Source organism: Pleurodeles waltl, chromosome 9 (genome assembly GCF_031143425.1).
Source record: "Pleurodeles waltl isolate 20211129_DDA chromosome 9, aPleWal1.hap1.20221129, whole genome shotgun sequence".
Lineage (NCBI taxonomy): Eukaryota > Metazoa > Chordata > Amphibia > Caudata > Salamandridae > Pleurodeles > Pleurodeles waltl.
In genome coordinates this window covers 252788540-252810814 of record NC_090448.1, presented here as the reverse complement: position 1 = coordinate 252810814, position 22275 = coordinate 252788540, and the positions used below count along the sequence as shown (strand labels likewise).

The window sequence follows — 22275 nt, the reverse complement described above, 5'->3', positions numbered from 1 at the left end:
AGAGCTTGGTGATTCAGGCTTCTGCTTCTGCCCGATCTGCACCTGGCTCGTTTCCTGCCACTCCATTGGACAGGGAGTCTAAAAAGAAATGGAGCAAGCAGCCAAGAAAGGTTTCTCCTCACGTAGTATAGCCCTGAAATCGGTCAATGCTACCTGTGTATGTTCATGCCCTGATGGACACGGCAAGAGTTGTGGTGCCGAGCTTGCCTCAGGATGTGCAGGGGCAGTTTGATGAGCTCCTTCTGGACACTCAATTGGGGGCACAAACAGATTATCCAGTCAGGTCTGGATACAGCAGATTCAGAGGCCAAGGCAATTCGCTCTTCGGTGGCGACCAGAAGGCATGCATGTCTTAGGTCTTCTGGCTTTTCCACGGACGTTCAAATAACTTTTTTGGACCTTCAGTTTGATGGCGAAAAGTTATTTGGGTCCTAAGCCGACTGCATTGGAACGTTTTAAAGACAGCAGAGCTACTGCAAGATCCTTGGGGTTACAGACTTGGGTATCCACACCCTTTACATCATTTCGGAGATTTAGGGGTTTTGGTCGTGGATCCTCTTTTCGTGGAAGGCCAGAGTCCAACACTCAACAGCCTGCCAACTCTTGGATCATGCTTCTCCCGTAGGAGGCAGGATATTTCATTTTCTCCACGAGTGGGAGTTAGTCACATTGGACTCTTGGGTACTAAATATTGTGGGGAAAGGTTATGCACTTCCTTTTCAGGAGTTTCCCTCTCCCATCCCTCCCCTCATTCCTTTTGTTTGGAAGATCATCTCCTGTTGCTTCAGCAGGAGATGCAAGTCCTTTTGATAAAGGGTGCAGTGGAGTTGGTTCCAGAGCAGGAAAGGGGTCAGGGTTACTATTCAAGATATTTCCAGATTCCCAAGAAGAATGGTCGATTGAGGCCTATCCTGGACCTGAGGATTTTGAAACAGGAGAAAATCAAAATGCTGACTCTAGCACAGGTGCTTCTGGCGTTGAACAAGGAAGACTGGATGGTGTCAGTCGACTTTCATATCCCCATTCTGAAGTAGCACAGTAAGTATCTACGGTTCGTGGTAGGGTCACAACACTACCAGTTTGCGGTTCTTCCTTTTAGTCTTACTTCCGCAACTCGGGTCATCACGAAGGGGATGGCGGTGGTTGCAGCAGACCTCAGAAGGAAGGGAAAATCTGTATTCCCTTACATGGACGATTGGCTAATAAAAGCCAAGTCCCCAGAGCTTGTGCTGCGTCACTTGCAAATGACAACACGGTTGTTGTTCAACCTGGGCTTTATGGTGAACATGCCCAAGTCTCACCTGGAGCCCTCTCAGTGCCTCCTGTTCATAGGGGCAGTACTGGATACCACATTGAGTCGGGCCTATCATCTGCCTCAGCGGATTCAGGACATTCAGGCGTTGATTCCAGTGTTTCAAAATGGAGCGGTTGATCCGGTCCTCAAGGTCCTATGTTCGCTCGGTCTGTTCGCTTCTTGAATTCTGTTGGTCACTCATGCACGTTGGCACATGAGGGCTCTCCAATGGTGCCTCCACAAGCAGTGGTTTCAACACAAAGGGGATCTCGAGGAGTCTATAACGATCTCCAGAGACGCTGCAACAGATCTACGAAGGTGGGCTGTGGATGGCAACCTTTCCCAAGGAAGGCCATTTTGTCTACCACTTCTGGTGGCCACAGTCATAAAGGATGCTTACACTCAAACTCATCTAAGGGACTTGGACATCAAAGGTCGTTGGTATCCAGTAGAACAGATGTTTCGGATCAATCTGTTAGAATTACGAGCGATACGCCTGGCTGTCAAGGCCTTCCTCCCGACCCTTCGCGGTCAGTCATTTTAAGTCTTGACGGACAACACTACTGCGATGTGGTACATAAACAAGCAGGGAGGAGTTGGGTCGTATCTTCTCTGCAGAGATGCTCTGCAGCTCTGGTCCTGGGAACAGGACCATCAGATTTGCTTAGTAGCAAACCATCTAACCGGGGTTCTCAACATACGTGCGGACAGTCTCAGTCAGCATTTCTTGGACGTTCACGACTGGCGTCTCCATCCAGACCTGGTTCTTCCCATCTTCCGGATGTGCGATTTTCCACAGATAGACCTGTTTGCCACTCCGGAGAACGCGCACTGCCCGTCATTCTGCAGCCTCCAGTATCCGGTGCAAGGAGCATTGGGGGACGCGTTTCAGATGTCTTTGTGCGACCAGTTACTTTACGCCTTTCTCCCCATACCCTTGATTCCTCGGGTTCTGAGGAAGATTCGTCAAGATCGGGCCCAAGTCATTTTAATAGCTCTGGATTGGCTAAGAAGGGTGTGGTACTCAGAATGGACGGAATGCAGTAATAGCAGGAATTCAATCACCCCTTTACCATACGAGTGACAGACAATGAATATATTTGACATATCTTGAAAGGGTGAAACTCCATCAGAGTGACAAACAATGAATATATTTGACTTATCTTGGAAGGGCAAACTCCATCCGATGCATAAATCTACCTTTGGTGCTTTTACATATATGCCCTGAGGAAGGTGGCTACGAAATTATTAATACATTAGAAAGCTTAAATCCATCTAAACGTGTGTTGGCAATGGAGTACTAAAGTTGGCAACGGAGTGCTCAAGCTTAATATGTTTAGTGACACATTATTATACTCTGACCATTTCATCAATAAACAACATTTCAAACTTTTTCTGCTGTTGAGAATCAGTAGGTGTTTGTTAATTGAAGAACTTGGAAAAAGGTTTTGTATGGAGGACTCGTATTAGGCAGAGACTTCGATATATATTTTGGAGATCTATAAGAAATGGGCTGAGGATAAATACATATGATTTGGGTGGATGATATATATGAAACCACCACACATAAAGAAAGGATACTTATTATTTTTGTTATATATGTCTGCTTATATTGAGAATGATATTGAAAATTAACTTTTGTGATTATATTGAAGATATTATTTGTGTCTAAGATTGTGTTATCTGTTTTTGATTGTTTGATATTTTGTTATAATGCGTCTGTTTTTGACATAGTATGTTATATGTTGTCTTGATTGTGTCTGTGTAAGTCTAAGTTGTGTTGTTATCTATATATAAGATCTTCGGTGTCTGTTATCTGTTCTCTTAAGTTTGGGCATTTATGTTTAGTTTTATGTGATATATAATAAAAGGTAGTTTTTCTATGTTTGATTTGTATTTTATAATAACGCTTTCCTTTGCAATTTAGATAGGAGAGGAGTTGTCCATTTTTTTGTATGAGTGTGGTACTCAGACCTTCTCCAACTCTCACTGTGCCCTCCGCTCCATCTCCCTCACAGGGCAGACCTCCTCTCGCAGTCGCAGGGGCAGGCTTTACACCCCCACCTCCATAGCCTGCACCTACATGCCTAGAGATTGAACAGGGCAATCTGAGATCTTTTTCTTTCCCTCCAGAGGTGGTGGATGTTATCTTATCATCTAGGCGACACTCCACCAAAACTGTCTATGTCAACAGATGGGCACATTTTTTGCTTGGTGTGGAGAGAGGCAAATTGATCCCTTAAAGGCCCATTTGTCTGATGTTTTGCTTTTTGCCCTTTCCTTGGCACAGAAGGGTTGTGCAGTTGCAACTGTGAAGGGTTATTAATCGGCGTAGTCGGCCTTTCTGCGCCTTCCTGATCAGCATTCCTTATTAAGTCTCCTATAGTTGTTAGGTTTTTAAGAGGCCTGACTAACACGTTTCCTCCCACTCCGTTTCTCATGCCTCAGTGGGATTTGAATTTGGTTCTTACTTTTTTAATGGGTTCACCGTTGTGGCCTATGCTTTCTTGCCCGTTGAGATTTTTAATTTTCAAAACTGTTTTCCTCACAGCCATCACATCTCCTAGGCGTGTGAGTGAGCTCCAGGCTCTTAGTGTGAAGCCTTCTTTTACATCCTTTCATGCTGACAAGGTGGTGCTGAGAACCAGGGCAGCTTTCTTTCCTAAGGTTGTCACTCCCTTTCATATACGGAAATCTATAACACTATCATCCTTTTACCCTCCTCCCCATCCTTCAAAGGAGGAGGAAAGACTTCATCACCTAGATCCAAGAAGGGCTTTGAGCTTTTACATTGAAAGGACAAAAGACTTTCGTATTGATGATCAACTCTTCTTTGGATATGTGGGCATGATGAAGTTGCAAAGCCATCCACAGGAGAGCCCTTTCCAGGTGGGTCATTCTTTGCATAAATATTTGTTACTCACTGGCAAAGAAGGTTCCTCCTGAGGGTATTAGGGCCCATAACACCTGTTGTGGATCTTTGTAAGGCAGCAACTTGGACTTCCCTCCACACTTTCGTGAAGCATTATTGCTTGGATTCGGAAGTTAGGAGGGACGGCCATTTTGCACATTCTGTGTTGCAGGATTTCTTGGAGTGACCGGTCAGGCACCCACCTCCAAGTGCGGTACTGCTTTAAGATTCAATTCATAAGGTGAGGAATCCACAGGTAGTTGTATCCATCAGAAGAACAAGTTACTTACCTTCGGTAATGCTTTTTCTGGTGGATACAGTAGCTACCTGTGGGTTCCTCACAGAGTCACCCACCTCCCCGTTGCCTGTCTGGTCATACCAAGACTTCTTTTATTATAAATGTATATATGTTTTTGGTGTCTTTATATAAACAAATATTGTGGTTTATATTTGTATTTGGATTGGTATATATTGTTCTTGTGAGGTCGGTATTCACCTGTTTGCCTCGAAGGCACGTACAAAATGGTGAAACTGACGACAGCATGCCGGCGAGGACTTCTTATTTCCACAATGACGTCAGACGGAGTCGCACATGGAGCTGTGCAAGTGTGACGTCCTCGTTGACATTAAATGCTGAGAAGAAAATTTCCATTGAATGTTGGCGCATTGGAAGAATTCATAAGGTGAGGAATCCACAGGTAGCTACTGTAACCACCAGAAAAAGCGTTACTGAAGGTACGTAACTTGTTCATCAGGCAGTGTTAACTCGGAGTGTGCAGAGAATCAGAATATGACATCATGACAGATAGGAAATACACTTAAATATTGATGGTGACCTTACACTAGCAGTGACAGACATGCAGCTAACTGATGTCATCCATTGTAAATCCAAGATCTATGTGCAACTAACATGAGAATTGCAATAGCTTGGTACTTTGAAATCTGCTTCGCATGCAACAAGTGGTAGCACATGTGATGTTGATTCTCCATATGCGACCATGTAATAGGGTGCATGAAGTGTAATCTTTGACACACTTGCGTTGTATGCCATGTGTTTATGCCGACCCCTGGTTGACTTGGCAATGATGGAAGGACGCCACATCATCTCCCACTATCAACTGAACCGTGCTACAATCAGGGAGATGTCTGCCCAGTTCGAGTGTCATCTGCTGCCAGCCATTCGACAACCTACAGCCATTCCTCCAACTGTGCAGGTGCTATCCGTCCTCCACTTCTTGGCCCCTGGCTCATTCCAGGTGATAGTGGGAATGGCAACAGGCATGTTACAACCTATGTTTAGCAATGTGTTGCGGAATGTCTTGACCACCTTAGTCAAACATATGGACAGCTACATTCAGTTTTCCCATAATGTTGATTTGGCCAGTGTGAAGGCTGGTTTCTTTGCAATGGGACATATCCCTCATGTGATTGGGGCCATAGATGGCAACCACATTGCATTAATATCAGCCAGGGCTCATGTGCAACTGTACAGGAACCGTAAGAGCTTTCACGCCATTAATGTGCAGGTGGTCTGCTTAACTGACCAGTACAGCTCCCAGGTGACTGCAATGTTTCCAGGGTCTGTCCTTGATTCGTACATCCTCAGGAATAGCAGTGTCCCACGGTTGATAGCACCTCTACAAAGAGAGGGCCTACCTCATCTGTGAGTATGATGAGTGTATATTTAACTACTGTTACCCCAGCCTTCTGACTCAGTCTGCATGCAACATAGCAGATTGTAAATGTTAGGTTACCCTATCCACAGGTGATTCAGGTTATCCCAATCTCTCCTGGCTACTGACACCGGCGAGGAATCCAAGGCTGAAGAACAGTACAGTGAGGCTCATGGGAGAACAAGAAGGGTGATAGAAAGAACATTCGGTCTGTTGAAGGCAAGATTCAGAGGTCTGCACATCTCTGAGGTGTTACCTGCAGGACTCACCACAGAAGGTGTGCCAGATTGTGATGGCCTGCTGCATGCTCCATAATCGGTGCATATGGAGGAATATTCCATGGCTGGAGGAGGTAGGAGTAGGGGACAATCCGGTGGCAGAGAAGGGAGGAAATATGAGTGACGAAGATGGGGACGAGGAAGATGTAGGCAGAAGGACAGAGCTCATACAGCAGTACTTCAGCTAAGCTACTGGTAGGTACTTCTCTACATGTCACATTTTGGAGTACAGGTAAATGTACTTCCTGATCTATTCCTGATAGGAGTAGGTGTTGATCCCATTAGGGTATCAGATGTGTGTATACAAGAGTGGTCTAACAAGTAGTTAACAGTCCCACTGTGTTCTAATCTAGTTCATCTCTCTGTGTTGCATATATGTTAGACATCCTATCTTCTTCTTCACACATTTGTGACTTTTACATGCTGGTATCATATGCTCATTGGCATTGTATGCTGCTTCTTGTGACTTCAGTTGTTGTAAATACTTGGCATCCAAGGATGTGAGAAGTGTAGTACAACTACAATGAGTGTCTATTACTCAGATAATTACTGTTAGATGCAGCGATTACCTTGTCTCATACTACCTGAACAGGGTTGTGGTCGTGTGCAATAGCATTGGATTGTCTATCAATGGGTAAAGCTACATTGTAAATCAGTTAACCATCATGATGTGCAGGTACATACTGTTGGCAACATGCAATTCACATGCGATGTACATTCTGTGCTATAACTTGCAGATGTGATGTGGATGATGTTTCACACTCTTCCCTCTCTGCTTCCTGAGGACCCAGGGATGTATGGACACTGGCTTTGCTGCAGGGAACCGGATGGCAGGATGATACATACACATATTCACTGTGTTTTATGACTCCATTGCTGTGACATGTCAAATATTTGTTGCACTATTACAATGAGTAAACACATAACACCATAGCTTGTGTGTAAGTGTATTTATTGTGCATCACAAAGGGAATGATAGGGTGCAAAGAAGTGGGACCATGGTGTGTGGCGACATCAGTCTGTTAGGCCAAGCAGTGGTATTTGCAAATGGGTTATGGCAGCATGGAGTCAACAAGATGTCTCAGTGGAACACAAGGGTAACAGTTCTGGAGAGGCTCATTTCCTGGCAGTGGGGTTGGTCTGCAGGATGTCTGGGTCTGCGACCATGTTTGCGTGGGGGTTCCTCAACAACAGGGGCTGGCTCAATAGTGGCTTATGAGTCCTCAGGCATGGCCACCATCCCACTAGCTGCAAATGTAGAGGGCTGGTAAGTAGGTTGGCTAGTGGAAGGGGCCTGGTGGTGGGTGGAGGACTCATGCAGGACTGTGACTACCTCCTGCATAAAACCTTTAATGGAGGCCATGGTAGCATTGAGGGCATGCCACTCCTGTTTGGCCTCCTGGTGGTACTCCCTCTGCTGGCTCAGGTTTTCCCCCAACAGGTCTAATATCTGGCCCATCTTGTTGTGGGATAGGTTGTATGCTCCCAGAGCTTGTGCTATGGCCTCATGAGCAGGTGGCTCTCTGGGTTGCCCCACCCTGTGGCCTCTAGGTGCACTCCCACTGGGTCTAGCCCCCTGTACCTGTGTCTCTGGCACGGTGTGCCCACTCCTACTTACACCAGGACCTTCTTCGTCTTGTGTGGTGGGTGCTGACTCAGGTCCCTGTACAGGTGGGCACACTATGGATTGACGTGGCCTTGAGACACTGGTGTGGTTGCATTGGGCAACAGGTGTTGTGGTGGCAGAGGTTGTGTAGGTGCTCTTTGGTGTCCTGGGTGAGGCTGGTGGAGGTGGACTGCCCGAAGAGCCTGGATGGGCTAGGTAGGTCTTCCAGTTCCAGACATCCTGTGTCAATGTCATCACTGGGGTCTTCATCAGGTGGTTGTATGTGGCACTGGTTGTCTGACGACATTTTCAGTGGCACCTGTGGATGACAGGGATTGCTATTCACATCTGCCTGATGTACTTCCCAGTTGTTGTGAGGTGAGTGCTATGTGTCATGCCTCAGTACTCAGGTGTAGTCATGCGAGGGGAATGTGCATTGTTAGGTGGCTAAAGGGTGATGTATTGTGGGAGTCGTAGTGCATCATGCTGTACATGCATTGTGTGCTTTTGGGTGTGTAGACTATGGGACTGGTGTTAGTGGGATAGGGAGGATATGCAGGGGATGGGGAATCATGTATTACAGGTACCCTTTCTACAAGGGGATTATAGGTGTCTTACCAGTTTCCCGTCCTCTGGGGATTCCTGTGAGGCTCTCACGGTGCAGGATCGCCAAGACCTTCTCCTCCCATGATGTGATCTCCAGCAGAGGAGGTGGGGGCCAACTGCCAGTCTAAAAGAGGGTGATTTGTTGTCTGGACGCCATGGACCGGACATTCCCCCTCAGGTCGTTCCAACTCCTCCGCATGTTGTCCTTTGTGCGTGGGTGGCTTCCCACTGAGTTCACCTTGTTGATGATCCTATGCCAAAACTCGATCATCTTTGCCATTGACATTTGCTGGACTCGTGCCCCGAACAGCTGTGGGTCTACTCTGATGATTTCATCCACCATGGTCCTTAATTCATCATCGGTGAAACAGGGGTGCTTTTGTCGGGACATGGTGAGAGTGATATGTGTGTGTTTGTGTGTGTAAAATATTTTGAGTGAAGTGTGATGCATGAGAGATGTGCAGGTGTCTGTGATGTCTGTGTGCAGTGCGATCTTCAGCGTTGCATGCAAAGTATGTCAGTCGTTTGTCATTGCAAGGTGTTGTGTGTGTGTTTTATAGTGGTGTGGAGTGTGTATGTGTTTCAGGTGTGGGGTATTCAAATTGGCCAATGTGGTGTTGTCTTGTAGTGGAGGTTCTATTTCAACTGCCACGGTCCCAACCGCCAATGGATTACTGCTGCGCTATGATCGCTGTGCTGATTTGTGTGTCGTATTAGGGGGTGCGTCTTTCTCTGCCATGGCGGTGTGGGTGGTGGGACTGCCTCTCTGCGGCCATCATTCGGCCTGACGGTGTCAGGTTTGTGGCTGTGTTCTGGCAGTTTTGTTTTTGTGTGTTGTAATTGGGCTGGCGAATTACTGCTACCACTGTGGTCTTTTGGCGGCCGCCAGCACAGCGGTGTTCGGGAAGGACCGCCAATGTCATAATGAGGGCCATAGTCAGCTTCCATTTTTTACCCACGTTTTGATGATCATCCTAACTTATACTTAGTGAGGTGTGTGAAGGAATACGAATCTAGGATGGCAGAATTCAGGAAGGATGCTGTGACTTAGCTGCTATTGTATTATGTATGTCCACACAATCTTGTGAGTTCAGCAGATGTTTCACAGTGGGTCCGAATGTGTATGTAAGAGGCAGATGTTCATGTGGAGAGATGCGGTGCGCATTCTGTGAGAGGGGCTTTGGCAAGCAAGGATTTTTCTTCAGTGGGCAGCTGGGAGGAGATTTTGAAGGCTGCAGATTGATCAAATGCATATGTATTTGCGCAATTCCATTTGAAACCTGTGGAACATGTTTCATTTGTGGCTGTTCACAGCTTTGAGCCTACATAATGATAGCCTCCGGTCTTGACTTGAAATGTAGATTCTACAAGTTTCATGATGAGAGAATCTGATTTCATTAAAGACATGGAGGCTAGTGTTATCCCACCCTCCCTTCCCTTGGGAGGAGGTTGAGTACTCAGGCCATTGGCACTGTAAATGACTTTCTGAGTATGTTATGTAATTTCTGAAAATTTTGTACAAAACCATTTTTAAATGACTTTGGAGGACAAATAATAACTTCCTTTTTTCCTGATAGATAATCAAAACTTGCAAAGGATAGTTTGCAGAGGGAAAGGAAAGAGAAATTCCAAGATTTAATCGAAGAAAAAAAGTTCAAGTTTAAGAATTTCTAATTAATATGTTTTAATAAGTTTTCAACGTTGGCAATGTTAGGCCACGATGTAACAGAAAGATGACTGCTGGGTTGGAGTTTATATAGACTGTCTTCTTAATTCTATTTCTATTTGAATGGCTGCATGGAGCAGCAATAAATGATGAATGCATAATGGTAGCCTCTGTGTCTTTAGTGAAATCCAGACTCTCTAATCATGAAATTTAGAGAATCTACATTATTTTCCCTGAGGTGCCTAGTTCTCCTTCCTTTCACTCCCTTTCTATGTTTAGCAATCTGGTTTCCTAGGAGCTAGCCTATGTATACTTTAGGAACCTGTAGCTTAGGTTTTTCGCTAAATGTACCAAGTATTTGTATAATACATGTTCACCCAAGTCTTGGGGTCTCTTAGTGCTGAAATAACAGATGTTTATTGTTACCCAGTCCAGCGGCACTTGTTGTCTAGACCTTGGAAAGATGAAGGGCTCAAAGGATGAAAGACTGAGTGGGGCTCGCTGGTATTCAAACCTGTGGCCTTGAGGGCAAGCACAGATTCCTGAAGTAGATGTATTAATCCAATGAGCTACCAGACCCAGCTTTATAGACTCGATGGGTCCTCTTATAACTCATCTCATCAAGCTGGAAAAATAGGTCTCCTGCAAGTCATCTCTAATGAAAGAGATTACTTCTTGCTTACAAATACTGCAGTTTTGCGAGAATTCAGCACGCTTTACCATTTACTCTTCTTGGTTCAAATATCCTTACTTATTTGAGATTTAAGTGTTACATACACAAAAGTAGTAACCCACAAGATTAATTGTTGAGTCAGCTGTGTATTTGAACCCTGTCAAATAGCTGGGCACACCCGAATTCGCTCGTTCTGCCTCAGGTTTACTACTCTTTCACACATGCTAGCCCACACGAAAAATTTCCTCAAGTCACATTTTCCATCTCCGTGGTAAACGTTTTATCATCTTCACCATGATTTATAGATGAGCCATCCCTTACTAGATGTGGACCCTCGACCGGCTTTCAGCGCACACAATTACACCTTTTTCACAACAGGTTCATGCAGGTATATAAACCCACTAAGTCTTTTCCCCCCTAAGAGATGAACTACACTTTAGTGCCCTCCGTGACTCAAGGAAAATTGTGTTTTTCCATTTGTATCGGATGCTTATACCAAACTATTTGTTGCTCGTATTATCAACTTTGAAGAGTGGAGTACGCCCTCCCCTGATTGGAACATATCATGTGCACATTGTACAGTGATCACTGCAGTGGGTGATAATCTGTTGGAATACCTGTCTGTGGTAGAAACTTGGGACTTTGTTTTCATACACAGACCTCTGGAACAGGTGTATTAATGCTCAGAGTTGCCGAAATGGCTTTGATCGTATGACTGACCCCATGCCCCTCTTAACTAATATGCACACACTAAATTACAAAATAGTACACGCAGTCATTCTTCATGATCAATTTAGAAGTGCTTTTCAGAATTTTTTAAAAAGCTAGACCTCTAGAGCTTTGCCGGTTCTCGCTGGTAATGGTTAATATAAAATCCAAAATCCAACATTGTGTTCCAGCTAGAGGTATGTCGTTGACATATATCTTCAAAATATTTCAATTCCGATAGATTTTTTATTTCATGAACATGGGATTTGGGTACTGTTGTTTTTAGTGAACAGAGTTGCTGGTTATTTGATGTGTGGGCATACACAGGTGAGACTACTGAGACATAAAAAGAACCTCTATTTCTGGTCCTGTCACTACAACACCTTTTAGAAGGTCCAAAAATTAATGTTTCTTTTCACAGCTGAAATACCGCAGTACTTAATTCGTCCACTATTTCTTATGCTTCTCTGTGAAGTAAAGACTGATTTTCTTTTGATAGGTGAAGATCCTAACACAGAATGAGAAGGGTAAACTACATACTGCACTAATAAGTAACCTGAAGAGCGCAGTCACTGCAGCATTTCTCATGCTTCCTGAAAGTTTCTCAGAAGAAGAACTCTACATCCAAATCGCCGGGCTCTCCTATTCTGGTTCGTAAGACTACCATATCTTTTCCTGCTGACTGACAAACGCTGAATTTAGACATTCATTGGCAAGCATTCCTCTGTTTTACTTTATTATACTTTAGGAATCCAAATTGGGGAAGAAAGACCTATAACTGACTGAGCTCCCGCATACTCCAATGCCTAACTAGTAAAAGCAAGTCACTGAGTTTAACATTGGTAGTTTGAGTCAAATAGCAAAGCTTTTCTCGGAAAAAAATAGTTCATGTGGCACATTTACAGCTGCACCACAGCAATATTACAGTTAAGTAAAAAATACATTGTAATTACTAAACCTATTAATTTAAAACGATTAAGGGCCAGATATACAAAGGGTTTTAGCGTTAGCTAAACCCGCAGATTTGGTAAATCCGAGGGTTTGCACATTCTAAAACCCCTTTTCAAATGTGCTAAGGTCATTTAATGAGCCGGAAAAGATTTTCACTAGTAAAGAAATCAATCAAAAAAACGTTATTCATCTATAAGTGATAATCTGAAAAGTCAGAAAACTAACATAGATAAAAATTACGAATTCACAAAGTATAGTGTTAAAAAGGTGGACTACTTTGGAACATAATGCGGATCTATAGGTCTATCATTTACAACAGAATTAAGTACATTTTAGAATACACTCTGTAAATTTCACATACAAATGTAAATTGGAAGAGTGACTGTTAAAATAGCCTATTACAAGAGTTTAGGAAATCATACCGAATCGGTATTTGGAAGGGGAATGTTGACGGTGTCCCTTCCCACTGATTTCTTATGATATGTATTATTGTTTTGAAATGCAGTTGGAAAAAACATTACTATTTTACCAACAACTCAAAGGAGAGGTAGCAAGCCCTTCGGACACGGAAAGGGGTCCTCAAGGGACACCTCCCCTTTCTGAGTGTTAAAAAACATTTTTAGGAGTAGGCAGTCGGCACTGGAACCACTATTTATTCTTTAAAAAAATGTGTTTGTGTAACATTTTTTTTTTTCTTTTTTTTTTACTCACTCCATTTTCTTTTTCAGCAAACCAAGCTGCATTTTTGTAAAAGAATGATTGGTTTATTTAAAAGCAATTTCAGACATAGCGGTCTGCTGACCCTAGTAGAACACCATTCCTGTAACTGCAAGAAACTAGTGGGTTGTAATTTGAGACCTAGCATATTTATGAGGGAAGTCAAATTGCAACCCCCTATGATTTGGAACATTGTGAATGACCTATTAGCACATATGTCGCTCCCAAAATACCAGTGCACTGAGTAAGGTCAAAGAACGTGTCCAGGCCTGGCTCCATTAGGCTGCATATCTTGTTCGCAAGGTTTTGTTTAACTTTTCCGGCTTAAAACCTTGAGCCAGACAAACCAGTTCTTACTTGCTGAGGTGGTGTCTCATTAATAAGCCTGACAAAATTTCTCAGACCTCCCTGGATTAGAATGTTACTAATTCTAATCTTACAGAACTTGTTATATAAGTTATTTTATCATTTCTTAAAACATTCCCAAACTTCCAAGGAATATTCCTTGGACACTACCTAATATATCTATTCATTTAAGTGCTCTGAGTAAGCAGTGCACTAATTTTCAATATGAAATCTGTTTATAGTCCATCATCGTTTCTTGATGTAATCCTTTCAGTTTCTGACCCTTTCACTGCTAGGCCTTTTTCCCCCATGTGCTCAGCTTTTTCTTTGGCTATTTGGGGTGGTTTGCGCTTAAGCCCCCATAACTTTTTGTCCGCATAAGGTATCCATACCAAATTTGTCTCCTTTTTTTATCAACATCCTGGGGACTCTAAAAGTACCCAGGGTTTGTGGATTCCCCTGAAGGGGGTGTAAAAATTAGCCAAAATACAGCTAAATGTTGTTTTTTTTGGTTAAAACAATACGTGGAAAAAGTGCTGCAGAAGAAAGTGTCTGTGTTTTTGCCCTTGGAAATGGCATCAACAAAGGGTTTGTGGTGCTAAAATTACAACCTTCCCAGCTTTCAGGAACAGCAGACCTGAATCAGAAAGCCTCATTTTTCAAAACAGTTTTGACATTTTACTGGGATGTGGCCCATTTTTCCTATTTTTGTGCTTTGAGCCTCCCTCCAGTTAGTGGTAGAAATGGGTGTGAAACCAATGGTGGATCCTGGAAAGCTATATATTTCTGAAAAGTAGACAGCATTCTGAATTCAGCCAGGTGTCATTTGTGTAGATCCTTCATGGGTTTCCTATAGAAGGTAACAGTTGACATAAAAAAATAGTAAAATTGAGTTGAAAAAACAGCCATTTGTGTCTACGTTTTCATCCGTAAGTTCTAACTATGGCAGATTTTGGAAAGCAATATACAGTTACGTCCTCTAGACCCTTCAGGTTGTGGGGCTACATAGGGCTTGTAGGTTCACCAAGAACCTGAGGTACCCAGAGCCAATAACTGAGCTGGATCTTGCAATGGGTTTCCATTGGGTACCGGGTATACAGCAATTCATTCAGTAAAATATAAAGAGTGAAAAATAGGTATCCAGGAAACCCATGTATTTCCAAAATGGGCACAAGATATGGAATTTAAAAGCAGTGGTTATTTGCACATCTATGAATTTGTGGACACGCATACTAGGATGTGAATTAGAAGGCATTTCTCAAAAAGACTTCTTTCTTGCACGCTGTCTTACATTTGGAAGGCACAAATGCAGAGAAAGACAATTGATAATAATACATGTTCTACTATTTTGTATTCCCCTAAGTCTCCCGATAAAAATGGTACCTCACTTGTATGGTAGGCCTATTGAATTCAACAGTAAAGGGCAAAAATCACAGTGTGGACACATCACATTTTTACACTGAAAACTGACCCTTTTTTTTGCAATGTGCTAACTGTGGATTTTGGGCTCTAGATCAGCCTGCATGTAGGGAAACCTAGCAAACCTGTACATTTTATAAACCTAGGCACCTAGAGGAATCCAGGATGGAGTGACTTGTGTGACTGTCACCCGGTTCTGTTATCCAGAATCCCTTGCAAACTTCAAAGTATGTCTAAAACCACATTTTCATCACATTTCTGTGGTGGAAAGTTCTGGAATCTGAAGGCAGCCGCAAAACTTCCTTCCATCTAGCATTCCTCCAAGTCTCCCGATTAAAAAAAAAAAAAAGTTACCTCACTTGTGTGGGTATGCCTAGTGCCCGTGACATAAAATGCAACGTGGACACATCACATTTATCCACAGAAAACTAACTCCTTTTTTTTGCATTGTGCCTATCTTTGGATTTTGGGCCCCATCTCAGCTGGTACCTAGAGAAATTTAGCAAACCTGTACATTTTTTAAAACAAGGCACCTGGGGGTATCCAGGGTGGGCTACCTTGTGTGGCTCCCACTCTAGTTTTGTATCCAGAATCTCTTGTAAACCTCAAACGTTGGAAAAAAAAACATTTCCTCACATTTCTGTGATGGGAAGGTCTGGAATCTGCAGGGAACCACAAACTTCCACCTACCCCACATTCCCCCAAGTCTCCAGATAAAAATGGTACCTCACTGTGTGGGTGTAGGCCTAGTGGTCGTGACAGGAAACGGCCCCAAACGTAACATGGACGCATCGTATTTATCCACCAAAAACAGGCTTTTTTTCCAATGTGGGTAGCTGTAGATTTTGGAACCTAGCTCAGCCGTTATCTAGGGAAACTTAGCCAACCTGTATATTTTTGAAAACTAGACACATAGGGGTATCCAGAGTGGGCTGACTTGCTTGGCTGTCATCACATTTTTTCTTTTTAACCAGAATCCCTTTCAAATCTTAAACTTTGACAAACAAAATACATTTTCCTCACATTTCTGGGATGGAACGTTTTGGAATCTGTGTGGAGCCATTCGCCCCACAACACCCTAAGTCTCCCGATAAAAATTATACCTCACTTTTGCGGGTTGGCCTAGTGCCCATAACAGGAAATGGCCCAAAATGCAATATTGACGCATCACATTTTTCCACCCAAAAACAATGTGTTTTTTTCAGTGAGGGTAGCTGTTGGTTATGGTGCCCAGCTCTACCAAGCCAGCAAATGTTTTAAAACTAGACAGTCGGGGGAGTCCAGGATGGGGTGACCTTATGTGTCTCTCATCCGGTCTTTTTTTTTACCCAGAATCCCCTGCAAAATGCAAATTTTGCCTGAAAAACACATTTTCTTTGCATTTCTGTCAGGAAAAGTCACAGAATTTGCAGTCCACTACAAATTTCCTACCACCCAGCGTTCCCCAAGGTCTTCTGATAAAAATGCTAAGTCACTTGGTGGGTGGGTCAAGTGACCACAACGGTGAAGGGCATAAAATGTATTGTGGGCGCATTCAAATTATCTATCACAAGCAACCTGTGTTTGCAAGGGGAGCACCTGTGTTTTTGGGCTCAGCGGCCATCTAAGGAAACGTACGAAACCCAGAGATTTCTGAAACCTAGAAACCCGGAGGATTCCAAAGAGGTGTGGCATGCATGGCTCCCCCACTGTTTTCTTACCCAGAATCCCCTCCAAACCTCAAATTTAGATAAAAAAACAAATTTTCCTCACATTTCAGTGTGGGACCACCGTGCTGGCACAAATGTCCTTCCACCCAGTGCTCCCCTCGGTCTTCCGATGAAAATTATACCTCCAGTGCAGGTGGGCTAAGTGCCTGCGACAGGGAAGTGACAAAAAACATGCAGAGATTCAGGGGGAACAAAAGCGGGTCCAAAAGGACATTTTTTTTTCAGATAAGTTTTTAGGCTGACTGCTTTTGGCACCCACACAAGTGAGGTATCACATGTACCCCCCCTTGCAAAACCATGTCATTTTGTGATAGGTAATTTTGATGTCTCCACAACACGTTCTGGTCCCTTCCAAATATTACTGCACAACCATCTATTCCTCAAGTATGCACACATACTGGTTGGATTTGGCACGAGGGTTAGTGAAGGTTTAGGACATACAATTTTATTTACAAGAGATTTCACAAAATGAAATGCACTGTTAATAACTGAAAGGTCAAAAAACTGAACCAATGACTCACAGCTCGAGACCTGTAAAGCTGCAACAAGGCACCAACCGTTTGTCAGGAAAAGTCCTGGAATCTGCAGTAAGCTACACGTTTCTTACCACCCAGGATTCCCCCAGATCCTCTGATTAAAAAAAGCTATCTCACTTTTGAGATTGGCAACATGACCGGGAAGGACCCAAAACATAGTGTGAACACATCAATCACTTATCTGTCACACTCTGCCCCAAACTCACCCCAACCCCTACTCTACTCCCACCCCTGTGGGGGGCAGATGGACCTAAAAATATGGCCAATCTGCCCACGGGGTGGGGCAGAAAAGGCCAAAAGATTGCCCTGATAAAGGGGAGCGACCCTTGCCAAAGAAGCTGCTCCCCAACATATAACTGTAAAAATCTCTGGTGTCTAGTGGCTTTCTGCCCTCCGGTGAGGGCAGATGGTCCTAAAAATATGGCTGATCTGCATACCCGGGAGGGTGGGGGCAAATAACAGCTAAAACATTTCCCCAGTGAAGGTGAGTGACACTTGCCCAAGGGGCCACTCCCCGACATCTAAAGCATAGAATCCCTGGTTTCTAGTGACATATGTCTCGCCCCCCTCCAGATGGCAGATCAGCATAAAAACATCCGATCTGCCTTTTCTGAGGGGGGTGGGAGTTATGAAATTCATTAAAACAAAAACCCTTAAGGGGTGAGACCCTTGCCCATAATCATCACAATAAAAAATTCCCTGGCTTCTAGTGGGTTTCGACTCCCCCTCTGCCTGCAGGGGGCTGATTGGCCTAAAAACAGCCAAATCAGACCCCGGGGGGAGAAGGAGGGACTGAAACACAGATACAACATGCCTTTGGGAGCAACCCTTGCCTAAGGGGTCGCTCCCCCAATAATATAGTAAGAAAATCCCTGGTGGTCCAGTGCTCCATGATCATGGCCCCACCCACGATCCTGGAGCAGGAATCCTTCCCCCCACTTCTGTATACCTGAATCCACCCAAAGGAATCACCTAATATGCGTCCTTTCTCTGGATGCCCTGGAAGCAAATGGTTTCCAGGGCATCCCTGGCTCAATTTGATGATGCCACGCCGTGAGTGCACAGTCATCATCCGATTGCCATCAGGGGGTGATGGGTGGCAGCAGAAGTGCTTCCACTGCTGTCCCCTGTGGGGTTGTTGAAAAGGGAGGCCCGGGGGGGAGCAGCAGCGCGTCCTACATGGGTGGGTGCGAGGATTGAAGGGTTCCATCCTCAGCACACACACACCACGGCCGAGGACAGAACAGTTCCGTCCTCAGCATGCATGGGATTAATATTTTTTACATTTCTTTCATTAATTTGATCTTCTACAATTGAAACTGATTTTGTCTACAAATGATACAGTTCCCATTCGTGTTTCAGGATCATTTACTATCCTTTTGTCAGGATGCTAGAGACAAGTGGTACCAAAAAGAAAAAAATAAAGTAACATGCCATCTCCATCTATGCATCCAGATTCTGAAACAATATCCTGGTGTTCATTATGACCTCTTCAACTCATCTCCAATTTAGTAAAGATCTGTAGACACATCTCTATAAAGACCAAACATCACTATAAAGTAACAGTCCATTTCTGTTCTCAGATCCTGGGTGCCTAACAATCCCTCCATTATTATATATTTGCCTTTGATACTGTACAGCATTTCACTTGCCGGCTAGATTTATGCTATTCACTTACAAATATACCACTCAAACACACCCTTTTTTTATATGAAAATAACATTGAAATACATTGATAACTGTCTTGATGTCATGTGTCCTCCACCTGGGTGTACAATATACTCTTAACTGGAACTGTGAGACATTATAAAATGTATCACTTAAATGCCCCACCATTATTGTAATAGAATTTCTTTCGTGAAAGCTAGATTTATGTTAATCTATTCTCAAGAAATCTTGCCCCCGTACTTGCCTATATGCTTCCTCACAAGGGCATCTGATCATATATGTCATGTTCTTGGTGTTGAAAGTCATTAACTGAAAATATTTGCCCATTTTCTGGTGCTTTAAAATGTTGTTATAACATTATTACAACTAGAACGCTATAGTCAGAGATAAGTTACTTTTTACTTTTATCTGTTTGTCTGCTAAATTCTCAATTGCTCATTTTTTTTCTACATTGTTATTTTTTGCCAGTAGGCTTCTGTTACATAGCATAGTTTTCTTACTTTTCCTGTGACTGTCTGCTGTCTGGCATAATCCATTTAATTAATTTTCCTATATCCCGACCTTCTTCAAAACCAGTTTTGCTTTTTCATAGCAGGTTGTATGTATTGCTTTTAGTATGGCCATGGTTACAGTTAATCATTTATTACATCCTCCTTTATGAACAGTCTCCAGTATTTAATCTTGTTTTATCAAAGGTTTTTTTTTCCGAAAGATACAGTCATTTGTAAGTACCCTTAAAAACTGACTCTATTGTAAATGTTCTCTAAGAGATTATGGGTGTAGTGCAAATTGTTCCAATCCATTTATGTTCACATGCAGATTAGTTTCAAAGATGTGTCCACTGGTGGTATCATAAGAACCAGAAAGTGTGCTTTTGTTTGCCTTTTGTAAATGGCAGTTTTTTTTGTTGTTTTTTTTAAAATACACAACTGAATGAATTCCATAAATTCCCTTAATCCAGTGTCGGTACCAGTGCATGCATATACAGGGTATACAATGTCACCATTACATATCTTCAAGGGGTAATGCCCTTTTTCTTCTTTTACAAGCAAGTATGTTTCCAGTTCTAAAGGCAAATATAACAATGTTCACATACATGGGGGCTACATTGTTTCCCATTGCCTTTCCATTGCAAGTCCAATTGTCTGTTGATAAAACTCTGTTTCAAAAATGTAAAAAAAAAAATATGAGAAGATTCATATTATTCAAAAAAACATTTTAAAATTAATTTTGTTTCAATCCTATGCAGTCTTTACGTCTACTTTTTCTGAACTCTTAATGTGTGGTATGCTTCTACAAAGGTTCAAAATGCCATATATGTATGTATTTATATAGAGTGTGGACCTAGATATGAAGTAACGGATTTATGTGTAGGACGTGAGGGGATAGGGATAGGGATAGGGATAGGACATGATAGGGATAGGACATGATCTACAAGATTGTTCACATCAGGTATGAATTACACAAATACATATTACATTTCACTTTTTTTGAGGCACAGGGGGATTACGTGATTTGCCCAGAATCACATAATGTTGAGTCGAGCACAGAGGCCAAGATTCAAACCTGGGTTTCCAGGTTCCAAGGGAAGCCGCTGTAGCCGCTAGGCCACACCCACTCACTATACATGCCTAGGACATTGCCTAGATTAATATTTTGTTCTTTGAATCACAACTATAAATCTATGCTATCTTTCAATACTGTTGATACATATTCTAGAATCTTTTTCAAAGAATCTTCAAGCCTTGGCAGAGGTACAAACACCTACCCATTCACTCAAAAAGGAATACATGTACTTTGTTGTATATATTATTTTCTGTGACTGTATCCTCCTCAGTTACCGCCTATGCAACTGATGATGTTTCTTTCTGAATTTCAAACACAGCATAAGTATTAAATCCACATACTTGTAGCAAATTACTTGTTGTTAACACTGTCGAGCTTTTCTTATCACTGGTCTCACTCTGTTACTTTTAACAGTTCTCACGCAGAGTCCAATTTTGACCATTTACGATTCATACCTTTCAGTTTGGGTTCAAAGGAAATCTCAAGAATTTACATAATCACATCTGTTTTGATTTTGCTAGGTCAGACTTCTCCAACAGTTAGCTCATGAGCTACTGGTAGTTCTCCAGCTACATATAAGTAGCTCTTATGTACGCAGCCCAGCCTATTAAATTGGAAGCTTTCACTTGGCTGAATTAGAAAGTGTGTATTCAAGATGAACTGTTGTCACGGTTTTCACTGGGCTTACCGTCGAAGTTGATGAGGGTTGGGGAACGACCCCGGTTCCGGCAGGTTCTGCTCTGGTCGAGGTAGGGGCAACCCCTTCCGGTAGCCACAGTGCTGTTTGACAATAGCAAGCCACTACAGTCCGTGCCCTCCAGAAGGAGTCCCAGAGGAAAAATCCCAATAGGGTAAAAAACCTCCAACAGGAACTCCCTGAAACAGAAGGAGGACACAAGGGCGTTAGAACTGAAGATCCGAGGGTACAGTAAGACTGGAGACGAAGACAGGTCAGGAAACACTGGATCCACAAGAAGAAACCAGCCAGAGCGTGACTACCACCAAAGGAGTGTTGCAACGCAATGAACAAGCAGCTGAATTCCCCTTATATACCCCTAGACAGGAAGTAGGAAACAGGAAGTAGAAACACCACCATCTTGGATTGGGGAAAAGAGTATAACATTGAATAAAGAACATGCGTCCAACAAAAAGAAACAATGCATGCTGGGAAGAGAGGAAGTGGGCAGCATGTTGGGAAAGGGAAAAGGCATGCATATAAACACCACCATGTGCAGGTATCCGGCTTTTGCCAGTGAATACTGGTAAGTGCAGAAGGTTACCTAAATGCCTAAATGTAAAGCGCACTAAATGCGCTATGCGCGGCAGGATCTAGACCCAACTCGGGGTCTTATCTCCTGCCGCGTCTGCCCTTGCTGTGGAGACAGAAGAAGGGGGCGCGTCGAGTGCCGCGAACCCTGGCCGGACTCGCGGCTTCCCCCGCGGCCTGCCCGCAAGCCGCGGCTTCCCCTGTGGTCTGCATGCAGGCCACGGCTTTCCTGCGGGCTGCGGTAAAATGCCGCGCTGCGGCGCGACAGTAAGTCCCTGCCCCCGAGGCCCCAGGTTTGTGAGGGAAGAGTCGGAAAAAGCGACGGACCAAAAGAGGGGCATGAACTGAAGGGGCATCCTCCCAGGAACACTCACTCATAGGGTAGCCTTTCCAATGAATAAGATATTGGAGGCGCCCATGGAAAAACCGAGAGTCACAGATTTCCTGGACCTCGTACTCGGGCACATTATCAACCAACAGAGGGGGAGGACAGGAGAATTGTCTGTGAAAAGGATCAGGAAGACAAGGTTTAAGTTGAGAGACATGGAATACAGGGTGTATCTTCCAAGTCCGGGGCAGGCGAAGACGCACAGACACTGGGTTAATCTTTTTGAGAATCAGGAAGGGACCATAAAAACGGGGTTTGAATTTGTTCTGAGTGAGACGGAGAGGTAGGAATCTA

General features: G+C 43.5%; 1 protein-coding gene across 2 annotated transcripts in view; it reads left to right on the top strand.

Moving 5' to 3' along the window:
* TAMM41 (TAM41 mitochondrial translocator assembly and maintenance homolog) overlaps window positions 1-22275 on the top strand; it is a 236417-nt gene that overhangs the window by 94677 nt on the left and 119465 nt on the right. For both annotated transcript variants that reach the window (XM_069206661.1, XM_069206660.1), the window contains exon 4: window positions 11915-12065. In XM_069206661.1, coding sequence (XP_069062762.1) covers window positions 11915-12065 — 151 coding nt within the window. The remainder of the gene's footprint in view (window positions 1-11914; window positions 12066-22275) is intronic.